At 32.2% G+C, this 23,187-nt stretch overlaps 4 protein-coding genes across 4 annotated transcripts; 1 reads left to right on the forward strand and 3 right to left on the reverse strand.

Annotated features, from left to right (window-relative positions):
* Positions 1 to 518: 518 nt before the first annotated feature.
* On the reverse strand, positions 519 to 2,588 carry LOC107363774 (vacuole membrane protein 1). Its single transcript, XM_015931043.3, has one exon. The coding sequence runs from the start codon at positions 2,142 to 2,144 to the stop codon at positions 804 to 806; it is 1,341 nt and encodes a 446-aa protein (XP_015786529.2). The 5' UTR covers positions 2,145 to 2,588; the 3' UTR covers positions 519 to 803.
* Positions 2,589 to 3,613: 1,025 nt separating this feature from the next.
* On the reverse strand, positions 3,614 to 6,058 carry LOC107363805 (uncharacterized). Its single transcript, XM_015931074.3, has 2 exons — positions 4,991 to 6,058; positions 3,614 to 4,789 (listed from the first exon to the last, which is right to left on the reverse strand). The coding sequence occupies exons 1-2, from the start codon at positions 5,980 to 5,982 to the stop codon at positions 4,498 to 4,500; spliced, it is 1,284 nt and encodes a 427-aa protein (XP_015786560.2). The 5' UTR covers positions 5,983 to 6,058; the 3' UTR covers positions 3,614 to 4,497.
* Positions 6,059 to 11,600: 5,542 nt separating this feature from the next.
* Positions 11,601 to 22,107, forward strand: Cad86C (Cadherin 86C). The gene is made up of 13 exons (XM_015930822.3): positions 11,601 to 11,738; positions 15,829 to 16,100; positions 16,526 to 16,666; positions 16,740 to 16,823; positions 16,883 to 17,008; positions 17,096 to 17,236; positions 17,615 to 17,693; positions 17,797 to 18,296; positions 18,808 to 19,043; positions 19,129 to 19,648; positions 19,722 to 19,801; positions 19,877 to 20,218; positions 20,284 to 22,107. The coding sequence occupies exons 1-13, from the start codon at positions 11,735 to 11,737 to the stop codon at positions 21,803 to 21,805; spliced, it is 4,047 nt and encodes a 1,348-aa protein (XP_015786308.2). The 5' UTR covers positions 11,601 to 11,734; the 3' UTR covers positions 21,806 to 22,107.
* LOC107363587 (protein AAR2 homolog) lies at positions 18,517 to 23,125 on the reverse strand. Its single transcript, XM_015930824.3, has one exon. It carries the CDS (start codon positions 23,123 to 23,125, stop codon positions 21,986 to 21,988), a length of 1,140 nt encoding a protein of 379 aa, XP_015786310.2. The 3' UTR covers positions 18,517 to 21,985.
* Between the last annotated feature and the right edge of the window lie 62 nt (positions 23,126 to 23,187).

Raw genomic sequence — 23,187 nt, forward strand, 5'->3', positions numbered from 1 at the left:
TGTTTTGTGAAATTTTAAAATGATGCTTAATTACGTTTATCATGTGCAAATTCAACATATAACTTCCATATGAATTTTTGTTGTTTCATTTTTCTTCCATGATTACAGTGGAACTTTCGCGACCATGAGAAATAATCCAACTAAATTGATCCATATTTACGGCATGAATTGACAAATCAGTTTTGAATATTGTCGTTATCTCAGTCTTCTCAAGACATGTTATAGCTATTATTTGCTGATTAAACGTGTTGATAGTTTTGAATCCGAAATTTTCTGGCAGTCATCTCCTAATTCAGGTTGTCAATCAATTATGTACCAATAACATCTTTTTGTCACCATATCATGCTTTTAGAGTCAACTTCATGGTAGGTTGTAAACTGTTTACGTTGAAGAGCCTGTTTCAGTAGTCAACTGGAAAAGAGAATCACAATATTTAGATTTGACGCAATCATGTTGTGATATTGCTATACCAAATGCACTTGAGTTTAGGGTGCAATGAGTAAATCAGATAGAAAAGGTTGATTCAAAATTGGTTTAATCTCTTTTAATCATAATTTCCATCACAATATAACAAGTTGAGAGCGGAGTTGAATAAAAGAGTGAGTGAAAAGACATTTCCTGCAAAAAAATACAGATGTAATTAATGAGAGATAATCCATAAACATTTGGAATCACAAGTGACAAAATTATCTGTATCCAAAAAAAGGAATTGGACTAATGTACAATTTAAATTGCTTTTTTTTGCACTTCAGTTGATTAAGCATTGAATGATTTTGTTATCAAGCGGATCTAACGTAGTTAATTCAGTCTTTTGACTTCCGCTTCTTCTTTCTCTTGTTCAGAGCTGTATCCGATGAGTCGGTGGGTGATGAAGGTGCTTTTAATGAAGATGGAGATGGAGATTTTGACAGTGACAACTTCACAAATTGCGAATTCTTTGATGAAGTAGAAGATAGTGAAGATGAAGATGAAGATTTTGACAATGCTTTTGAAACACGGCTATGGTACCGTTGGGCTAAGGAATTGATTATAGATAGAAGAAAGTAGATGATCATAGTCATTACTATTTTTTCAAATAAAGATGCGATCCAATGTGGCTTGTTGACAACTTTACCGTGAAGTCGTTCTTTTTGATTAATTAGAAAATCTCTAAATGGTTCATGCAGGTATTTACCCAAAACGGGTAAATCTTTGATTTTATCAACAAAATTTTCCAATAAATTTTCATTGAATGCAATAATGACAAATAATTTTTGTATATGCATTTTGATGACAGCTTTACCTATCAAGGTAGCTCCAAAGAATGTCCAAAAAGGTACCAAGCAATGGCCACAAGTAATTCCAGCTAAATCATATACAGGATTTGGAAAAGAGGCACAAAAAAGGATACCAAAGAAGCCAACTTTTTTGACTAGGAATTGTACCCATGAAGATGCTCTGTCAAATTTATCTGAAATATTATTGATTATCCTTGATATAAGGCTGTTCTTTTTATTACCACCACCTTTTTTTGATCGACCATTTTTAACTGATCCATTTTTTTGCTTACTAGCTTCTAGTAATTCTTGAGTTTCCAGCTCTTCAATTGTTCTGCCCGATAAACGTTTAACTTTAGCCATAAAATAAGGCGGTAATTCTCCAAGAGCAGTACCAGCACCCCACATGAAAGCTTCCAATCTAACCTTTGATATTATATCCCACACAGAAACAGGCCTTGAATCAGGTAAATCTGGACAAACGATTTCATCGGGATAAGGTGGCTCAGGAAAGCTTAAACTTCCACATTCATAAGCAGCAAGAGTTACTTTTGCAATATGTGGTCCAAGGTAGAGGATGAAAGTATGGAGACCGGTTCCAAATCCTACAGATGACAAGATACCAAGACCAATCCAATAGGCAGACCATAATATTTTTTTCCAAATAATATTGAAATATGTAGAATGAAAATCTTCGAAATAATATGAATAAGTTATCAATAATGTTGCAAGGGTTAGTAAAAATAATAATGTAGTTTTTAGATGTCCTTTTAACCAATGAAAACATTGATAAGTCAAATATAAACTCTCACGAAGAGCATAATCAATTGTGGCTACCGGTTTCTTCCATAAGACAAGATTCTCCTTCTTTGTATCCCATATTTCCATTATGAGTTAGCGACGGTCATACAAAGGAAAGACGGATAATTAATTTTAAAGATGAATGAAGAAAAAAAATAAATTCAAACAAAGATAAAAAACGAGAACAATTTACAAATTTCAGATTTTTCTCAGATCACAGTGAGAAATGTTTCATGTTAAAGGTAACCAATACATGTATTATACATGATGTTAATGTTAAAAATGTTAACGCCATCTATACAAAAGAGTAGAATGTAATTTATTTCTCAATTTGAAACAAATTATCAAGTGTGACTTCTATTCTCATGGTATTGTTCAATAACAATATCTAAATTGGTTATTAGCAGGTGATTGAAGCTCAGTGATCATGAAATGGAAATTTTTAATCCATTATGTCAACGTGGATAACAATACAAAAGCAGATAAATATTATCCACACATTATTATAATATTTAAAAGGCAACATTATTCAAACTAAGCAACAAAATAGTGATGACGATACTAACCAATTGGATTTGCAATTAACATCGACTAAAATTAAAATATAAGTCATATTATTATCAGTCATTGTTTGCGAATCAATGAATCATGGTTTTGCGGGAAGATTGCATTTCTTGAGTCACAGTTTAAGATTAGATTTATTGATTTGTAACAATTTCTTATTGTCTTATTAATAAAATATATCGCTCAATTAATATGGTTCAAAATTAGTCATCATTACTCAGGAAAGCTTTCTGATTATGATTATAATTCAGCTTTAATGTCACTTATTAATTAGTAATTCTAATAACCTAATTTTCTAATTATAACCAGCGATACTTCTGACAATGTGAAGGTCAACATAACCTAATTTTATTGATAACTAAATCATCTAATCAAAAGAAGTGACGATGTAATAATGATTATTATATTTAAATACTGATCGAGCTTCCATAATTATAAACTGGAAGATTGGAGAGGCAAAGATGGACAGAAATTTAATATAATATTGTTTAATAGCGATAATTGCAGACAAATTTAGATGACCTAAATAATCACCCATGAATGTAACACTCTTAGATATTGCTCAAATAAGGTAAATTGGCTGTTAAATTATGATTATTGAATAATTACTCCCAATTTGAATACAATAGTAGTCAGGGTTGAAATAGCTTTTTACTTGAGTGCACTGGCTAGTCGCGATAGCTTTTAAGGCACCGTCTACCCTGGTCAAGTGTTTCACTGGCCATAGGTGCTAGGCTTTATCCAGCTTAGCTGGGAATCCATCCGAAGGTATGATGGGAATAGGATGATGATTGATGATCATTAAGAATAATTAGACCAATTGAAGGTGAAAAAAATTATTTGAGACAAGATAATGATAACTCGGAGTGTTTGCCAATAAAGCTGCTTTGTAATTTCTTCCAGCCATTAAATCATTTGACACTAAATTACTTGGATGTTTTTGAGGAATTTAGACTCGTCTAAATTTCATTTGCCAGAAAAATTGAGATTAATTATTATTAGAGACTTGTTTACTTGATAATGAACCTTATGGAACTGGATCATGAGTTTTTATGATAAAAAAATTGAAATACATACAAATAAAAGGTTATCTAAAGCTAAAAATAATTGATGATTGGAAACTTTTGTTACCATGAACTGTCCAGGTTATTTCTGGATAATTATACATGAAAATTAAGAGGTAAAAGTCAAAATATAAAATCCAGATTCAATGGTTTTGTACAACGTGGGTGTTTTTGAATCAAAAGTTGAATAAAAAAACTAATTCTCAGGAATAAGTTACAAAAAAAGTCATTAAAGATGATAATTTTAGGATGAATTGTTAATATACATATTTAAATATGTACAGTATATTAACCAATATACTAGCAACATCATAATGTAATTAAAAGCACAACGTATATCCTTAGGTAACTATTTTGATTAAGTGGTCACAACATCCAGCCTTTGTCTTTTTGGCCAATTTTCTTCGTTATTTTTACGATTGTTCACTGTGCCTTCGTCTTTGATCGTCGAGTCTTCATGATTTAAATCCTCAGGTGAATTAAGATTTTTGAGATCCGAAGCTTTACAAACATCACTTTGCTTATTTGTTTCATTATACGAATAATCATAGCTACTAGGCCAATTTACTGAAGCAAGACCAATTAGATTGCCTGAGTACTTCATTGGATGATTACTCCAACTAGTTGTTTGAGGATCATAGAAGAAAAAATCTTTTGATGATTTGATTCCAAGAGCTAATTGCGAACCGTTCGATGCTAACAAGTAATTTCCATAAAGTTTACCCCGCAAACACCGAGCTCTACCTTGGCCGATCCCACATCTTTCATAGAGAAAAGCTGGTTGAGTTGTGACTCTTTGAGGCAGAGTTAAGTCAATAATTTTTTCCTGAATCCTTTGCAAAACGAATGAGCTTGGTTTTATAGGATCTTGAATAAACGAAAACGTCCCTTTTAACGCAAGCACCTTGCACAAGATGATCATCAAATTTTTTAAAATCATTCTTGATTTTCGCTGGCCAGCAGCAATGAGTGTTGCTCAAATCATAATTTTCACGGCATAATAAAATAAATTTTCCCTTTGATTCAAGAAGAGAATCATAATGAATCGGTCCTTCCAACCTGCAATCTTTCCATTTATAAAAATGAGAATATCCAAGAGAATATCTGTGGAGAAGGAAAAGATATTAGTCAGTTTTGTCAACATGTTTTGATAGTGTTTTATTTGCTTATTTCTGCACACACAAAATGTTAAGGAAACAAGATAAAAATCGACCACAGAGGTTAATAACTTCTCTGGTCATGATGCACTGATAAAGCCTCTATTTGGCTGTTGTGTGCATCAGTTCATAAAGTCAATGTACTTACTTTGAATATCTGGCATTTAATAGCATCAGACGGTAATAGTCAATTAATTCTGAGTCGAGATAGCGGAATGTCTTATTACACCAGTCCACTCGAATACCTCTTCTACCAGAGTCATAAAAAATATCAAATGACTGGTCTTCACAAAAAATATGAGTAGGAAGGGTTACATCTTCAGTAAAAGTTCCAATAAGATTCCACGACTCCGATTGGAATTTAAAAATAGCGATATTTTTGGAATCATTAAGATAAGAGTAAATGGCGAGTAAAGAGGTTTTTGTAGTTCGTGAATTTTCTTGTTCAGTTTTGATTGGAACTAAGGGTTCATCATCAGAGATATTTAATTCCTTGATGTATTTATTATCACGAATAGCAGAGGAACCTTTGTTGTCCAACTGATCCCAGCGAATCAGTTTTAACAGCTGAGTTAAATGTTGTTTCCTTGAAGTGGAATCATGGTCAATCCATTTGATAATGGCTTTAAAAACATTATATTCTGATTCGATCCATAAATCTAGTTTTAGCACATACTCTAGTGTGCTTAGTGAAAAGGCAAGGAATGACTTGAGATTTACAATTTTTAAGAAATTACGATTAATGAAGCAATTGATGGCTTTAGTATTGATGAGCTTGGATGTGTCGGTTACTTGATTTAAAATGGTTTCTAGATTATCAACAGTAAACTTGTCATAAAGAAAATTTGAACAGGCACTTTTTAGCTCATCTATCATTAAATAATCAGCAATGTCATATAAATCAACCAAATATTCAAACTGCAACTCCGTTTGGCCGTTAATCCATTTAATAAACAGATCAAAACTGGATTCATCAAATTTAAAGTCAACTTTGCTTTCCTTGGATTCCTTGAAATTGCTTGCAAGTAATCCTTCGAAATATGGCACTTTGGAGCAAAGTAATTTCTTAGAGATGTTGTACGTTTTTGAACAATTAACTATTGTTAGTAAATCCTTCACATCTTCTTCATGTTGAGACATATTAATCAAATTTAAGATGACAATTAAGGAACTGGTTAAAAGTCACATGTGGAAACAAGAGCCAAACAACGAGGGTTGTCATAATGTGACAGTCATATTTGTGAACTAGAAGAAGCGCGCAATATGAAATATGAATATCTAAAGATAAATGTTTTTCCTTCCCTATTTACTCATTATGCTGAAATTCCCTGAGAATTACAATTATCTGACAATGTGAAAATTTGGAATGACAATAACATCAATAGGAAGAATTTTAATTGAATCAAATTGGCTTTTCTGCATGTGGATCAAATAACCATCAAGATAAGCAGCTTTGGCTTCTAGGACTTGCAATCAACGAAAATATTGAACAACATTATGAGGAATTATATTGAATATCGAATATTGAATAACATTATTATTAACGTATAAAGTATTTTAATGATTCCCAGTTGATACTTTATCTTGTTTTTTGGTTCAGCAATGGTTCGACAAGCGAAATTTAAATTGTCTTTATTTTCGTTTAACATTGTGTGATTATAACAATCAGCTTGAAACAAAATCAAAATGAAGTTTCTGCTTTTGTGTTACAGTAACCAGTGCTTCTCTAGTCAACAGGATTCAGACAAGTCTGTTGAAAATAATCTTCCTATTTGGCTTGATGAGACTGATGTAGATTGAGAAGTTTGTAATGAAATTCATGATCATAATAAAATTTTCTATTGAAATTGAAAAAAACTGCTTCATTTGATTCCATTCAATTCTTTTTGTGCATTATTATCCATTCAGCTTGGACTCTATGTGACTCCCTTGATACGAGTTATTTTGTCGATTATTTAGTCCATTTTGTTATCTTATAATGCATTAAAGTTGTCTTTCTAACAATTTGTCTTCCATATTCGTGTAATTAGCTAACCTCATTTTTGGTTGTTAAAAGACACAATTAACAGGATTGTCAGACTTATGGGTAAATGGGAAAAAATGAGTAAGAATTGATTTCTTTCACATTTAGATTATGTTGTTTTGTAGAGACTTAAAACCTGGATTCATTTGTGTGATTTAAAAATTTGTCTGATCAATAGTTTTGAAGAAAAGCGATGTCGTAGTTGGGACTTCGATCGCCTTTTGTACAGTTAGGAAAGCAGATTTTTTCGTGAAACTTATTTGCCTGATGTAACTTATGCTCATCAAACAGAAAATGTACTTATTTCAAGGAATAGAATTTTCTGTTTGCTGTAAAACAGATCAGTTCAATTTTCCGTTAAACTGGTCGCTTTCTGTTACCGTGCAAGTTAGAGATCTGAAACTCATTATTTGTCCATAAAACTTATTGATTAACATCTTGGGTTGAATAATTTTTTCAATTCATCAAAGATATTTATGATTTCGGCCATTGGACTGAAAACTTTTAACCTCAATATTTCGAGGATGGTAGCACTTACAACCATCATTCTTTCATCAATTTGCTTCTACACTGATTAGTCATTTAATTCAGTTTCATAACTGTCCATAAGAGCATTTGGTTCATGATATTTGGGCTTTAAAGGTACAAGAAACAACTTATTTAGCAAAACAAACTCATCTTAACCAATTTACTGGTAAATAAACCCATTTTCTGGTTAAAGTCACAAATGAAATGCAAAGAGTGCTGCAAAATGCTCGAACATTTGGGTAAATATTTTAGACTTAGTGAGTTTTGTAAGGATACGAAAACTGAACCCATTGGTGCTATTAAAAATGTAACCGAACGATAGTTTTCTGGAAAATCGAGGTCAAAGATGTAACTTCGATCGGCTTTTGTGCAACTTTGGAAGCAGATATTTTCACAAAACTCATTTAGCTGATGTATCTTTCAATGACCAACCATGAAATGGTCTTATTTAGACGAATAACACTTTCTTTTTTTGTAAAACAGATCAAGTTCGATTTCAACTTAAAGTAACTTACTTTTAAGTTAAACCGATTTCTTTCTGTGACCGAATGAGTTAGAGAACTGAAACTTTTTATTCTTGTACAAAAATTGTTAATACACAGCATGAACCAGATACTTTTTCAATTTATCAACAGTTCTCATGATTTTGGCCATTGGCCTTAAAACTTTAAACTTCAATATTTCGAGAATGATAGCGACCACAATCATCATTCTTCGACCAAACATAAGTTTTTATTACAGATTATGATGTTTGAAAATTTTAGATAATTCAAGAAGCTGCTAATAAAGTTATTACATTATCTATTCAAGTTGACAGATTTAGAAAAGTTAAATGGTTACTCATGGCGTGTTAGGAGAATATTCATTATTAAGTGAATTAGCTCAGATCGCTGTGGTTTTCAGTCATATTATATTATAAATCATAATAATATCTAATGCTTAGTCGAAGAATGATGATTGTGGTCGCTATCATTCTCGAAATATTGAAGTTTAAAGTTTTAAGGCCAATGGCCAAAATCATGAGAACTGTTGATAAATTGAAAAAAGTATCTGGTTCATGCTGTGTATTAACAATTTTTGTACAAGAATAAAAAGTTTCAGTTCTCTAACTCATTCGGTCACAGAAAGAAATCGGTTTAACTTAAAAGTAAGTTACTTTAAGTTGAAATCGAACTTGATCTGTTTTACAGAAAAAGAAAATGTTATTCCTCTAAATAAGACCATTTTATGATTGTTCATTGAAAGATACAACAGATAAATAAGTTTTGTGAAAATATCTGCTTCCATAGTTGAACAAAAGCCGATCGAAGCTACAACTTTGGCCTCGATTTTCCAGAAAACTATCGCTTGGTTACATTATTTAAAAGCACCAATGGGTTCAGTTTTCATATACTTACAAAAGTCACTAAGTCTCAACTTTAAACTGAAAAGTTCGAGACTTTGACAGCACTCTTTGCGTTTTATTTGTAACTTTAACCAGCAAATGGGTTTATTTGCCAGTAAATTGGTTAAGATGAGTTTGTTTTGCTAAATAAGTTGTTTCTTGTACCTTTAAAGCCCAAATATCATGAACCAAATGCTCTTATGGACAGTTATGAAACTGAATTAAATGACTAATCAGTGTAGAAGCAAATTGATGAAAGAATGATGGTTGTAAGTGCTACCATCCTCGAAATATTGAGGTTAAAAGTTTTTAGTCCAATGGCCGAAATCATAAGTATCTTCGATGAATTGAAAAAATTATTCAACCCAAGATGTTAATCAATAAGTTTTATTGACAAATAATGAGTTTCAGATCTCTAACTTGCACGGTAACAGAAAGCGACCAGTATAACGGAAAATTGAACTGATCTGTTTTATAGCAAACAGAAAAGTCTTTTTCTTAAAATAAGTGAAATGTCTGATTCATCAGCAAAAGTCACATCAAGGGAAATGAGTTTCCCGAAAAAATCTGCTTTCCTAACTGTACAAAAGGCGATCGAAGTCCCAACTACGACCTCGCTTTTCTTCAAAACTATTGATCAGATCAATTTTTAAATCGCACAAATGAACTCAGGTTTTATATATCTCTACGAACTAACAGAACCTAAGTTTGATAGAAATTAATTTTCGCCCAATTTGTGTCTTTTTAGTGATAACTATCATTTTTGTTACAATTTTACCTGCGAGATTTTCAAAGACTCACTTCTTAACTCACGGAAATTAACAGGAAACTTTTGGCTTGTCGATCATTGAATAATCATATGCAAATATTTGAATTCCAATGTCTTTTGATCAAAAAGATCAACAAGAGATGAAAATTGGATACATGACCTTTAAGACAAGTTACTCTGGAGCAAATAGATTCTTACGAGGGATACGTCTCAGGTGTCTCAATAATTTCGGGTCGAGACCATATGCATTCGATAGAGCACAAAAAATTATGCATAGGGTTATCGTCTCCCGTTTCGGAAACTTTCGCATCACGAGTAAATTGAGGTCGAAAGACCAATTTTCACGAAAACATGCAAGTTCTTGAAATTTTTTACTTTATTTTTATTACATTTATTAAGGTTTTCGGACCTGAAAAAATGATTGGTAATAATTAAAACTCTGTAAAATGTCATTTTCACCACATTTTGTACATATTACACTTTTTCCTTTCACCACCAACACTTTTTGACTATTGATGCAGCTAAAAGTGGTGAAAATGACATTTTACAGAGTTTTAATTATTTCCAATCATTTTTTCAGGTCCGAAAACCTTAATAAATGTAATAAAAATAAAGTAAAAAATTTCAAGAACTTGCATGTTTTCGTGAAAATTGGTCTTTCGACCTCAATTTACTCGTGATGCGAAAGTTTCCGAAACGGGAGACGATAACCCTATGCATAATTTTTTGTGCTCTATCGAATGTATATGGTCTCGACCCGAAATTATTGAGACACCTGAGACGTATCCCTCGTTAGAATGCTATTGTCAACAGAAATCAATTCCTAAATGTAACGTTACCTTTTTAATCACCAGAAGTACTTATGTAACTCATGTATATTATTATACTGTTAGTGAATTAAAATTGATTGTAAAGGCCAAGTGAGTTTTATAAGGTTAGGGACCCACAAAGGTATAGTTAAGATGATTGTCACCTTCAACAGGATCACCAAAATTCACGGTCATTCCTGTATTAACAAATACAATTTACATGGAAATGATTGAAAAGGGATTGAGGTTCAATGCAACAACAAAGAGGGAGTGAAATAACATCAGTTTAGGTAATAAGTCCAAAAATAACAACAATTGTCATAGGAACCAATTAACCAATCTGTTTCTATGGTTATGTCTTTTATTTTTGTTTATCGCGACCACGGAACAACAAAAAAAGGTACAAATTGACAACAAAAAGCCGGTTCAACAGTTGTCATCCATTATAATGCAATCATCCATTAAATTAGCATAAAAATTAACTCTAAATACTGGACACAAATTAAAAATATAAAATTCATAAACAGCTAAAAATCATACAAACACAAAACCCAAAAATTACAAGCAAACATAGCTATCAACATAAAACACCAGATTATTATCCAAAAGTAAACACGAAACATTTCACGACAAATTGTTGATCAGTTGAATGACTGATTAGTTGAACAGTTAATTAACTAAGAAAATAGTTAAAAAATTATTGACAATCAAAAAAACGAGCAAATATAAATAACGAGAAAAGTGTGAAAACCAGAAAACCAGAAAACATAAAATAACGGCTTGAGACAACCAGCCCAAGAAGAGGTTACAACGCATGTCTATGGTTTGTTATGAATATTTTAATAATTATTTCAGGTAATCATTAAGTCTTTTCACTTTTATTTTCAACAGTTACTCGATAAACGTCTGTTCAACACTCAACTAGGTTACCGTTGTGTAAATCCTCCCACTTTGGTGTCTCTTCAACCATTTATTTTGTTTTCTCCTGTCAGTGAACAACTTTTTTGCTTCTTACCTAACCTTGTAATACATTTTTACATGTGAATCGCCGTTGACAATGTTTACTATTGACGCTTCCATTTCATTTTCTCGGTGTTTCTATCATTTCAACTAAACTTACATCAAAAACTCGATAAAATGCATCACAATCATCTTGTCAAACACGGGGAAAGATGATCTTAAGTTGTGTTCAATTCAATATCTCCAGTGAAAATCAATTTCTTTGCTTATTCTTATTTCTTCCCGGTGAAGTGCATCCATCTTGATTATTTTGCCGGTCATTTCTTACCAACCAACATTGTTTATGTTTCACCTTATTTTAAAATTAAACACTTGACTCAATCAACCAATTGTCAATTCATTTCATCTTTACCATAATTATGGGTAAGTTTTCACCAGATTTACATATTAACATGTTTGCCAGTCTTAAGTAAATCATCAATCCCACATTATGATTAACATTATGTTTACCATTAAGTTAACACATTAACCTAAATGGTAAACAAAATATCTGGTTGTTTCACTTGTTGTGACCAATTTCGGGTAAATCAGCTGAGAAATGATTCCACCTAATGAAGATGATTTATTTGATAATTGCGTGTTATAATTTATTATTGAGCATAGTTTCACTCGACATTCAAAGTAATTTATTGTGATTAAATCATTATTTGAAAGGCAAATTTAGCCAACTTATATAACCAAGTATCAATATCATAGTTTATAAGTCACGTTAAAAGATCAGGCAACTTTTGTTTTACAGTTTAGGTTCAGTAATCAATTATCATGATATTTCAAATTAATCAAATAATAGTCCAAACATATTGTTATTCAAACCACGATTTAAACAACATGACAACAATAATCAGTAAACTCAAGTCAAAACTAATTTAGATTCATATTAATCCATCATAAAGTCCAATCATCGATGTATAATCAGATTAAGTCTCTAAAGATGTTAACAATGAGATGAAATGGAAATGTTAATCAGCTAATTAGCTATTCATTTTCCTGGTAAAATTACAATCAAATTAACCCATTTTCCATGGCAATACTTTTACTCCAAATTGATTAAACCTTATCCATAGATTTAATTGCAATCCAGCCAAAAGTGATACAATTAATGCAATGAGAAACAATCTTACAAAATGAGAAACAGCAATTTACTTTAAATAACGATGACTCGCATCCAAACACGCAAATTGATGATAATCAGTTGACCAATATTATTGATGGCAATACTGAATCAAGAATGTAAATAATATCAAGTGATTAATCAATAGTAACAAGAAAAACCAGAAAAACATTCAATTTAGAGATAGAAATAACCAGAAAGTCCAGACTTGAAATTAAACCCAAAAATGAGGGAAACCAGAAAACGCTGAAAGAACGCTTAACCTAAAATTTGATTGTAATTTTATTGAAATTCATCTAATTATTATGGAAAATGTTGATTCATTTGTAGAAATCACTTTCTGGATCATTACTTGATTAAAAATATTTAATCAAGTGAATTGAAAAATGGTAAAGTGTTTACCTTGAATTGCATTTACTCCCAATGATTGTGATCAATCCTTGAATGGATGTAAAATATTCTCACACTTTACTCCATTATTGATTACTGTAGGTAATTATGGATTCATAAGTCGTGGCTATGTTTGGAAATGAAACTATTTTTTTGACCAGCTAATCATGAAATCATGGTTGGTCAGTTTTTCAGGTTAAGGACATTTAGTAGCAACTTGTTCATGTTGTAATCGGTGTAAAAATATTTTACTAGGGCAACCTCAGGGAGGTTGATAAATGATGAAAAATGTAAAAACAAAAAGCAGTCCCAATGTAATAACAGGTTCATGTTTAAATTACAACTCCTCAAACGAAGACATTTCAATGTAATGTGAAGAAGTGCAAAACTATGTTTACGGTCTGATTAATTTTAATCACAATCTAAGCTGACCTCATTCAGCCATTTGCATAAGTTAACCTTTGTTAATTAGCTAATCTAATCATATGAATCAGAGGGAAATTTATAGAGAACAAAAATGAAAATTATTTTTGAATCAAGTGGAATGAAAAACTCCAAGTCATCTCAATATTTACAGAGCTCATTGTTTTATCCTTTGAAAGTTTAAGATTTATTGTTTTGTCTAAAAACAGATTCATTGGAAAATGAAATTGTTACGATTCCGAAAACTGATCATTGAGTCTAATCATTTCTTGGAAAAGCGAAATATGATTTGAACATTTGAAAAACTTTTGCATCTCTTTCGGTCAACTCATGAAATTATAGATTTTTGATATTCTCTCAAGTCAAAGGTCACACTGACTGGGCTGTTTTGTTTTCTTGTGTTAACCTCAATTTGTAACAATCAATACAATATTGATTATTAAATCATTGATCTTACTTTTCCATTGAAAATATCGCATATTCTGTCCATCCATAACATTTTATTTCCTCACTTTTTCATTACATTTACTGTTGAAAGATTTTAATCGAATTCTTACCATGATAATGAAGATGAATGGAGCTTAAATTGAACGGAAGGATCTCAAGTTGATTGATTATAACCATTGACAGAAAAATATTTAAATATTTCTCATTCTAATTCATAAGGATAAGAGCAAAATAAGATCAAAGACAAAAACAAATCAATCTTGTTTATGAATTTCAGAGTTTATTTGGGTTGATACTATATCATATTCCTTAATAAAATCTAATAATTCATCAAAGAATGTTAATTGTGGGCCCTACCATTCTCGAAATATCGAGGTTTAAACTTTTAAGACCAATGGCCAAAATTGAGATAGCTATTGATAAATTGAAAAGTATATCTAGTCCAGGATGTGTATCAACAAATTTTATGAAAGAATGATAAGTTTTAGTTCTCTAAATCATCCGGTCACGGAATGAAGTTAGTTAAAGTTAAAATCGAACTTGATCTGTTTTACAAAAAAAGAAAATGTTATTCCTCTTAATGAGATCATTTTATGGTTGGCCATTAAAAGTTACATCAGCTAAATGAGTTTTATGAAAATATCTGCTTCCATAGTTGAACAAAAGCCTATCGAAGTTACAACTTTGACCTCGATTTTCTAGCAAACTGTCGCTTTGAGACATTTTTCAATAGCACCAATGGGTTTAGTTTGCATGTCTCTACAAACCCACAATGTCTCAACTCTTAGATCAAAAGTTCGAGACTTTGACAGCACTCTTTGCATTTGATTTGCAAACTTAACCAGAAAATTGGTTTATTTACCAGGATATTGGTTAAAATGAGTTTGTTTAGCTAAATAAGTTGTTGTTTGTGCATCAAAAACCCTAGAATTATGACCCGAAAGCGCTAATGGAAAGCTTTTGGATTGAATTAAGTTATTAATCAGTTAAGAATCAAATTGGTGAAAGAATGATGACTGTAGGTGATGCCGATCTTGTGATATTGAGGTTAAAACTTTTTAGTCCAATGTCCAAAATCAGGAGAACTGTGCATAAATTGAAATAAGTATTCAATCCAAAATGTGTACCAGCAAATTTTATGGACAAATCATAAGTTTCAGCTCTCTAACTCGTTTATTTACACAAATAGGTCGGTTTAAATGGAACTCGAAATGATCTGTTTTCTAGAAAAAAGAAAATGTTATTTCTCTAAATAAGACCATTCTATGGTGGGTCACCAAAAGTTACATTAGTAAAACAAATTTAATGTAAATATCTGCTTCCGTAATTGTACAAAAGGCGATCGAAGTCCCAACTTTGACCTCTTTTTTCTCGAAAATTGTTGATCGTAGAAACCTTTCAATAACATTCACGAACGCAGTTTTTATGCCTCTACAAACCAACAGACTCTAAATTTGAAAGAAATGCATTTTAACCCGTTTTTGCTAATTTGTTTCTCAATATTTGTGTCAATTTGCTTATAAATGTGACAATTGTGTCTTTTTAGTAACAAATGTTTAGCTGTCTTGTTATGCGATTGAGAAAAGCACGTATTCCAGTGTTTACCATGATTGTGGTCAACAAATTTGAATGTTCAGACACTTTATTTGAAACTTTTTTCTATTTAAAGGATTTCCTCAGTGAATAAAAACATTGCATGGACTGTTCAGTGTTTAATTATTAATGAAGAAACGTTTATTGGGTCAAGAGCATGTTAACATTGTTGTTGTAATACTTGATTAACTTATCAGGTCATTACAAGATTAACTGATCCATAGTTTCATGGATATAAAATTTAAGGAAATTTAGGTTAAGTTCGATTAGTTTGTAATGAATGCAACGAATTCACATTAATCTTCACAGATGATTGATTCCAATGAATTGTAATGAGCTTAACAATTGTTTACTCAACCATCAATTGACAGTCAGTGTTCAATTGCAATTTTCTGTTCGAAATCTTTTTGATTCAATTTTCAAAACATTATTTAAAGACTTTAAAATAATTCTTTCCTCTAATTTGCATTCTTTATTAATCTTTCACAGGGAATGAAGTGATTTATTACATTACAATTTGGTCGTTTTTAATCAGAGTTACCCTGCTTACAGCACCAAACATTGACTATTCACATAACATGAGAGTCTTAATGTTACCAAAAACAGTTAAACCAGGAACTCTGATCTATAGATTGAAAGGTTCTCATCCTGATTCAATTCCGTTAACTTTTGGTGTTAAAGGACCAATCGGACGTAAATTATTGGACATTAAACCAGCGGACTTTCGTTCAGCAGATGTATACTTAAGATCCCTTTTAGAGGTAAATTATATTGTCTATCTGAACTGCTAACATCTAAAGCAAAGGGGCAAAATGACAATTACTGTTCACAATTGAATTCCTGTAAAATCTATGAGAATCGAAAGAAGCAAACAGATGAATGCCTTTAATCAACAAACTGACTAGCCTTTGGAATAGCTATAAATTTAATAACTTGAACAGATTGCTTGAACATTTCAACAGTTCGATTGATTTCGGATAGTTTCACCTGTCACCGTTTGTGTCTTTTCATAAACCCTTAAAACTCCTTAGTTTCATAGATTTATCACAATTAACTCTCAACAGAACTAACAATCAAAATAAATACTAAATTCAAAACAGTCCCTTTGCTCAGGATTTTCGCCAATAATTTTATTCAATTCGCTGGAATGAAAATGGAATCTCAAATTGAAATGTTTTTCTTTCAGGAGAATGATTATAATTTAACAATTTTTGTAACTGACGGTAATCAAACTACTGAAGTGGACTCGAGGATAATTGTTACAGAACCAGAAGGTCCAGTTTCATCACCTTTTATTGATTTTCAGTCAATTTATTTTATCAATGAGGTAATCAAATGTTTCCAATATAAATTCAAGTTTACCGATACTTAGCAATTAACTTATCCTTTTCAATTGCCAGAATTCACCACATAATTCAACAATTGGTTTTGTTATGGCAAAAGACAAACAATCAAGTAATCTTCCAGTTATGTTTGAGCTTAGGGTAAGTCATTGATCATCACGCGTCGATTGTTTGTTTAATTGTCATTGAATACTTCTTAGGGTTCGGATAATTTTGCAATAAGATACATTTTTGGACCTAAAGGATCGAGTAAAGCGATGATTTTTCTTGTAAAGGATGTTGATTATGAAAGGAGAAACATCTATCCAATGACTATAATAGTAACGGTAAGTAACTTGAATCATTGAATATAATCAAACATTTCAGTTAATCACTTTTTTCCGTGCAATATTTTCCCTTCTTTGCGTTTACAGAATGCCTGGACAAATGAAACAATTGATACTCGAAACATTGCATCAGTTGATGTTCTAATTGTGGTTCGAGATGCTGAAGATACACCACCAAGTTTCGTCAATTTACCCTCAGTTGTCCAAATATCTGAAGATGCCGAGACTGTAAGTAAAACAAGTTCAACAAACCAAATTAAAAAATGAAAAATTACTTATAGCTTTGAAATGGCTCTGCTAAAAATGCTTTGATTTCTAATTCACAGGCTAGTTCTGGTTGATAATTAAATAGCATTTGAATTAGCAAAATAACATTATTATGACAAGAAATGATTTTAAAACATTCCCTTTGAACTCTTTTGCATTGGGCTTATAAAAGTGAATATTTCTTATTTGGATTTTGACTATCGATCAGGAAGAATGATCGTGTGAGACGTTTTTAAACATGTTTGATATTATATGAGCTTTATTAAGCCTATCTGTCAGATTAACTAATCCACAGTTTATTGGAACGATTAATAATAGTTTTATGTGTTATTATTGCAGGGAAGCATACTCGATACTATCACTGCCCAGGATGGAGACGTTGAAATAAATAGGAAAATTGTTTATTCTTTGGTTAAAAGTAAGTGAATTTTGATGGATTTATTGACTTTTATACAAAATCTTATGTTTGGTTGAAATGACAATAAATTATGTTTGTCTTCACTTTTTTTGCACTTTTACAGATCCATTCAGCAATTATTTTTCATTGAACAAAACTACCGGTCAATTGGCTGTTAAAGTTTCAGGATTAGAGTTGAAAGCTATTGTTGGACTTAATAATCCATTTATGCTGACAATTAATGCAACTGAAATTGTTCCTGAAGAGGAAATGGAAATTGGACTTCCAATTACGACAAAGGCTTCCATAGCATTTGTAATTGTTGCCAATCAAAATCGTCCACCAACATTTGCAACAAACAATTTGAAGGGCTTTATTGAAGAGAATAGTCCAGTGATGGCAGCAATTCGCTGGTTTAATTACAGCATACCTCGAGTTAATGATCCAGATTCTGGTCTTAATGGGACAATGGATTTAATGTTGACTCCAATTGATTCCGATCAGCATAATAACATGTTCATCATCCAACCAAATTGGGGTTTACGAGAAATAACCTTTTCAATTTTACTTGGCAGTGTAATTTCATTGGATTATGAGACGGGTCCAAATCAAATTCAATTTAAGGTTAGTTAATCGCTGGTTCATTGAAACACCAGTCAAGCCTGAATACTTTCAATTAATGATCAAAATGTAAATGTTTAAATTATTTTTGAATCAAACATTTATTACGCACTTTCATGGTGAAAAAATGATATCAAAACAACCTTACATCGATCAATATTTTCTTGATTGATTCTCACTTTAAAGGTTATATTGATACTTTTACAATACTTCAAATCAATAATTCAAAACAGGTTCTTTTATTAGTTTACAATAGTTCGACATTATCACTATTATTTCAATTGTTAAACTTATTTTATTATTTACAGAGTTATCTATATTTATTAAAATAGTTCATTAAAATTGGACGAAATTAATTTTGATTGAAAACAGTAAATTCAGAGAGTCGAGACACTAGAGTTGAATAAACATTTTAGCCATGAAAATTAATCAATGAACGAAAGAAATCAATTGAAAATTTCTAATGAGGTCAATAATTTAAGTCTTGGATTGATGAATGTTTTATTTATTGCAGATCACTGCCACTGATCGTTCATCATTGAAAACATTATCATCTGAAGCATTGGTGGCAATTACTGTCGTTGATGTAAATGATAATTATCCACAATTCAAACAATCTTTGTACAATGTTACTTTGTATGAAAATGCTTTGCCTGGAACTAAGCTGGTTCAGGTTGAAGCTAGTGATCTTGACAGTGGACTTTTTGGTCAGATCAAATATACTTCCATTAATGGACCGATTGCCAAAAAGTGAGTCCATCATTTAAACAGTCAACTATAAAAGGCCATTTTTTATCAATTTAATATCTTTTACTCCATTCGTCTTCCTATTTAGCTTTAATCTTGATCGAGATAGCGGCTTGATAACTCTGAAATCAATTGATGGAATCGATCGTGAAAAAACATCCGAATACACATTAACAGTTGAAGCCCGAGATGAAAACGGCTTTGGTTTATCTAATGTAACTCAAATTCATGTCACTATATTAGATGACAATGACAATCAACCTGAATTTGTTCAATCGAGATATGATGCTGTACTTAATCCAGATGGGTTAACGTTTACCCAACCTTTGATGGTTAAAGCAATCGATGCAGATGAACCAGACACTGTCAATAGTCAAGTTGTTTATGAGATTATTGATGGTAATTATCAAGGAAAGTTTATCATTAACAATAGCACCGGTTTAATCAGCATAACAAGACCTTTGACATTCAATGAAAACAATAGAGAGAGTAGACTAGCCGAGGAATTCAAAATTCAAGCATTTCCAACAATTGTATTGAAAGTCAGGGCTCATGATCAAGGAGTCCCATATCGTTTTTCAACAGTTGAAGTGTTTGTTCATCATAAGGTAAAGTCATTCTTTGGTCCTGTTAATATTTTTTCAAACAATTTTAACATTTTTTTCTATTCATCTGTAACAGGATTTTCTCAATAGAACTGTATCTTTCATTGTGCCTCAAGATGATAGTCGAGTTAGAGATAAAAGATTTGATATTGAGAGGTAAGCTGAATATTTTATACTTTCTGGATTGCATTTACTCCAACACTGAATATTGTTACTTCTTGAACTTAACAGAGGATTGACTCGTTTAGCTGGTGCTGATGTTCATATATATTCAATAAAATCCATCCCATTGGGACCTAAAACGAGCCAAATCGACGCTTGGATCGCTTACCCGACATATACAATAGTTGATTTACGCAATCTTGGAGTCATAATAACTGATCTAACGGGAAGTCAACTTCCAGTTCCCAAGGATCCTGTTCAACGTGAAACCATTCAAACAGCTGCAATTTACAGGAATGATTATGAGCTTGTCTTGTGGATATTACTATTTTTAATTGTTATAACTTTACTCTTCCTTATTGTTCTTCTTGCTGTTTGGTGTGCTTGTTATAGAAACGATCGTAAAACCAAGTGAGTTTCAATCATTAACTTTTATTTATTATTTCAGCTTCTGATTCATTCGTTTTTCCTTACAGAACTCTGTTAGAATCCATCGAACCAACAAACAGGATTATTGTGAAAGATAAGTCAACAAATCATTCTGAACAAAATGGTTCATATTTACAACAGTCTAAATTGACGAAAGTCTCTGATCATGAGACAATTGTCAATGAAGCATATCGTATGCAAGATGATCCCCAACGTGATTCATCCAAATCCCGTGAAGATGTAACAAGTTCAAGTGATACACGAAAAAGAGATTCCAGAGAGTCAACCGTCGGAAAACAATCACAATTCAAGAGAGTCCGGCTAGGGCGCAACAGGAGAGTTCGGGTTAGTCCTGAGGTAATCGGAGAAGCGGAACCTATTTATTTAGAGGACTTTACAGATGATCCTGAATACTATATCATGAGACGACCAAAAATAAGAAGACCTTTACCTCGTCACAACGCTATCGATGACGAGGACGTGCAAATTAATCAACCAGAATCAGGGACTGTTGTATCAAACGCCGTAAATAATAACTACTATCTTTTTTCACGTCGATCTGGAGCATCAGAAAAAACAGATCAACAGCCGATTGGAACATCAAGAGGCCCAGGCATCCAAAGAGGAGGATCTCTGAGAGAACGAAGTCTGTTCCCTGATCATTTAGTTGGTGATTATAGAAGTGTAAGTGAAGCAGAGATTCGGGATATTAAATTAGAAGACATTGAGGATGTTAATGTAACAACTGAAGTCAAACAGCCATTACCTAGGGATCAGTCTGATGATGAATATATACCAAGAAGGAGTTCTCAGTCAGTTTTACCACCAAGAATAGAAGTGTTGAGCCCGCAGTCTACGGCGAATGACAATCATAATCGAATGCATAACGTTGATGAATCCAATTTACCATATAAAAGTGGTAAAAATGGCAACAGCAGCAGTAGTAGCAGCAGTAGCAGTAGCGGAAGCAGCAACAGTATTGGCAGCAAAAACTCGACTAAAACCGAACCACATGATGATAAAGTACCATCAAAGACCAGTGATTTACCGGGAAGTGTTTCTAGCTTTGAGCGTAAACTGTTTGATCGAAGTCCCAGTGAGGGATCAAATATTGATATGGGGTTGCTTGATGGAGTTGTCACAAAAAGTGGACCGAATTCTGCGTTAGACTCTTATGGTATTAATGAAACGAATGATGAGGTACCCAGATCAGAAGAAGTCAATAATGGCGAGTCAAATTCAAATAAAGATGAACATTCAGAACAATGGAACGTGGCAAGTTATTCCGCACAATCGTCTCCTGATAGTTTGGGGGCTGGAAAAGTCAATACAGGAGTAGTCGTGGTAAATCACAATGGAGTAAGTCGAAGCGTGATTGGTGATCATTCTGATCATTCAGACAGATCAGATTCAGATTCAGGAATCGGCAGGAATCGATTGGATAAAAAAATGCATCTTAAGAACAGTGATTTAATGACGAAGAAAAGCATATTCACAATAGCCTTTGATGGTGTCAAAACGGATAGATTGAGATCAGCAGATTCAATTCCGCCAACACCTTATGTTTAAAGAAATTGAATCAAACCAATTGAAAACTGAGCGTTAACTCTGTTTCTTGCACAAAGATGATTCCAAATTGTTATGTAATATAATTTTTGACTGTGATAATTGTATAGAGAATTGGTGATCTGTTGCCAATAAAAACTAATTTTTTTCGAGCTACAAATTCGCAACAAAAATGATTTTTCATCAGTCCATTGTCACAATAACAGGGCATTCATCTTCTGGCTCTTCTTCAAAATCCCATTTATATTTGTCGGTTACTTGACTTTTAAATCTTTCAGCTGCTTCCTTGAGCTTTCTATCAACCATCTCGTTCGAAAAAAGATTGAAAAAGAAATCACGTAAAACGGAAACAAGAAAATTTTCATTGTCCACAATATCGACGAAAATATCCTCTGGAACTTCCTTCAGCTGTAAACTGAACACTCGAATGAAGTTTAAATACATAGAGGGATATTTGCTAATAGCCTGATCAGAAGCACATAGTAGTTTTAGCATAGCTTTCCATTGCTCGAAAGAATCGTTAACTTGTCCAACAATAAAGGTGACAAAACTAAATTGTAATTCACCGAGGATATCATTTGTATGTTGATATCTCTTCAAGGCCTCATCGAGAGTGTACGTTTGATCAATAGAATGTTTTGTCAAATCACTTGGATTGATTGCTTCACGAGGAAGCTTTGGTAACTTTGAAAGCTGGGTAAATTGAATTTGTGAATTAGGCTCGACTTTCATGTAAGGCATTAAGTTATCAACAGTCAATCGTTTACTTGTACTTGTCTCAGGTTGTTGAACATCTTCTGGATATCTAAGCGAAATCATTTCGGTAACTGATTTAATCTTTCCACAAATTGGATTAAGAATTTCTAACACGGTCAAGCTGATATAATTAGTCAAATTTATCCAGTGTTGATACTTTCTAAATGGATAAGGAGCCAGATGCTGGTCCAAAGAACCAATTAAATTGTCTTGATAGCGCTGAAATTCATCAGCGTCCAACAACTCGCTAGAAATGTCTTCATTTCCACCATCCCATTTACGAATAATCACTTCTTTAGGTTGAAAGAAGTGAAAGAATCCCGTTCGAGGGGCAATTTCGTTCCTATTCTTACTATTCACAGCACTATAATGAATAAAATGTAATCCCGGTGGTATCATTTTAAATCCTTTAAATTTTTCTCCAACAGAATAATCACTTAAATCAATTCCAATTGATGAACCAATAGGTAAATCTAAAAGCAAGAAAAATCCACCTTCACTTAGCAAATCTCTGGCCGTATTTTGATCAATATCAAGAGTATCCATTGGTGATTCTTCAACACTCATTATTAATTACTCACAATTTGTCAGTCATTAACACAAATTGCTAATACACTCACTGAAAATTT

Source organism: Tetranychus urticae, chromosome 2 (assembly GCF_039701765.1).
Source record: "Tetranychus urticae isolate SD_2017Ah chromosome 2, NJAU_TeUrti_SD_1.0, whole genome shotgun sequence".
Lineage (NCBI taxonomy): Eukaryota > Metazoa > Arthropoda > Arachnida > Trombidiformes > Tetranychidae > Tetranychus > Tetranychus urticae.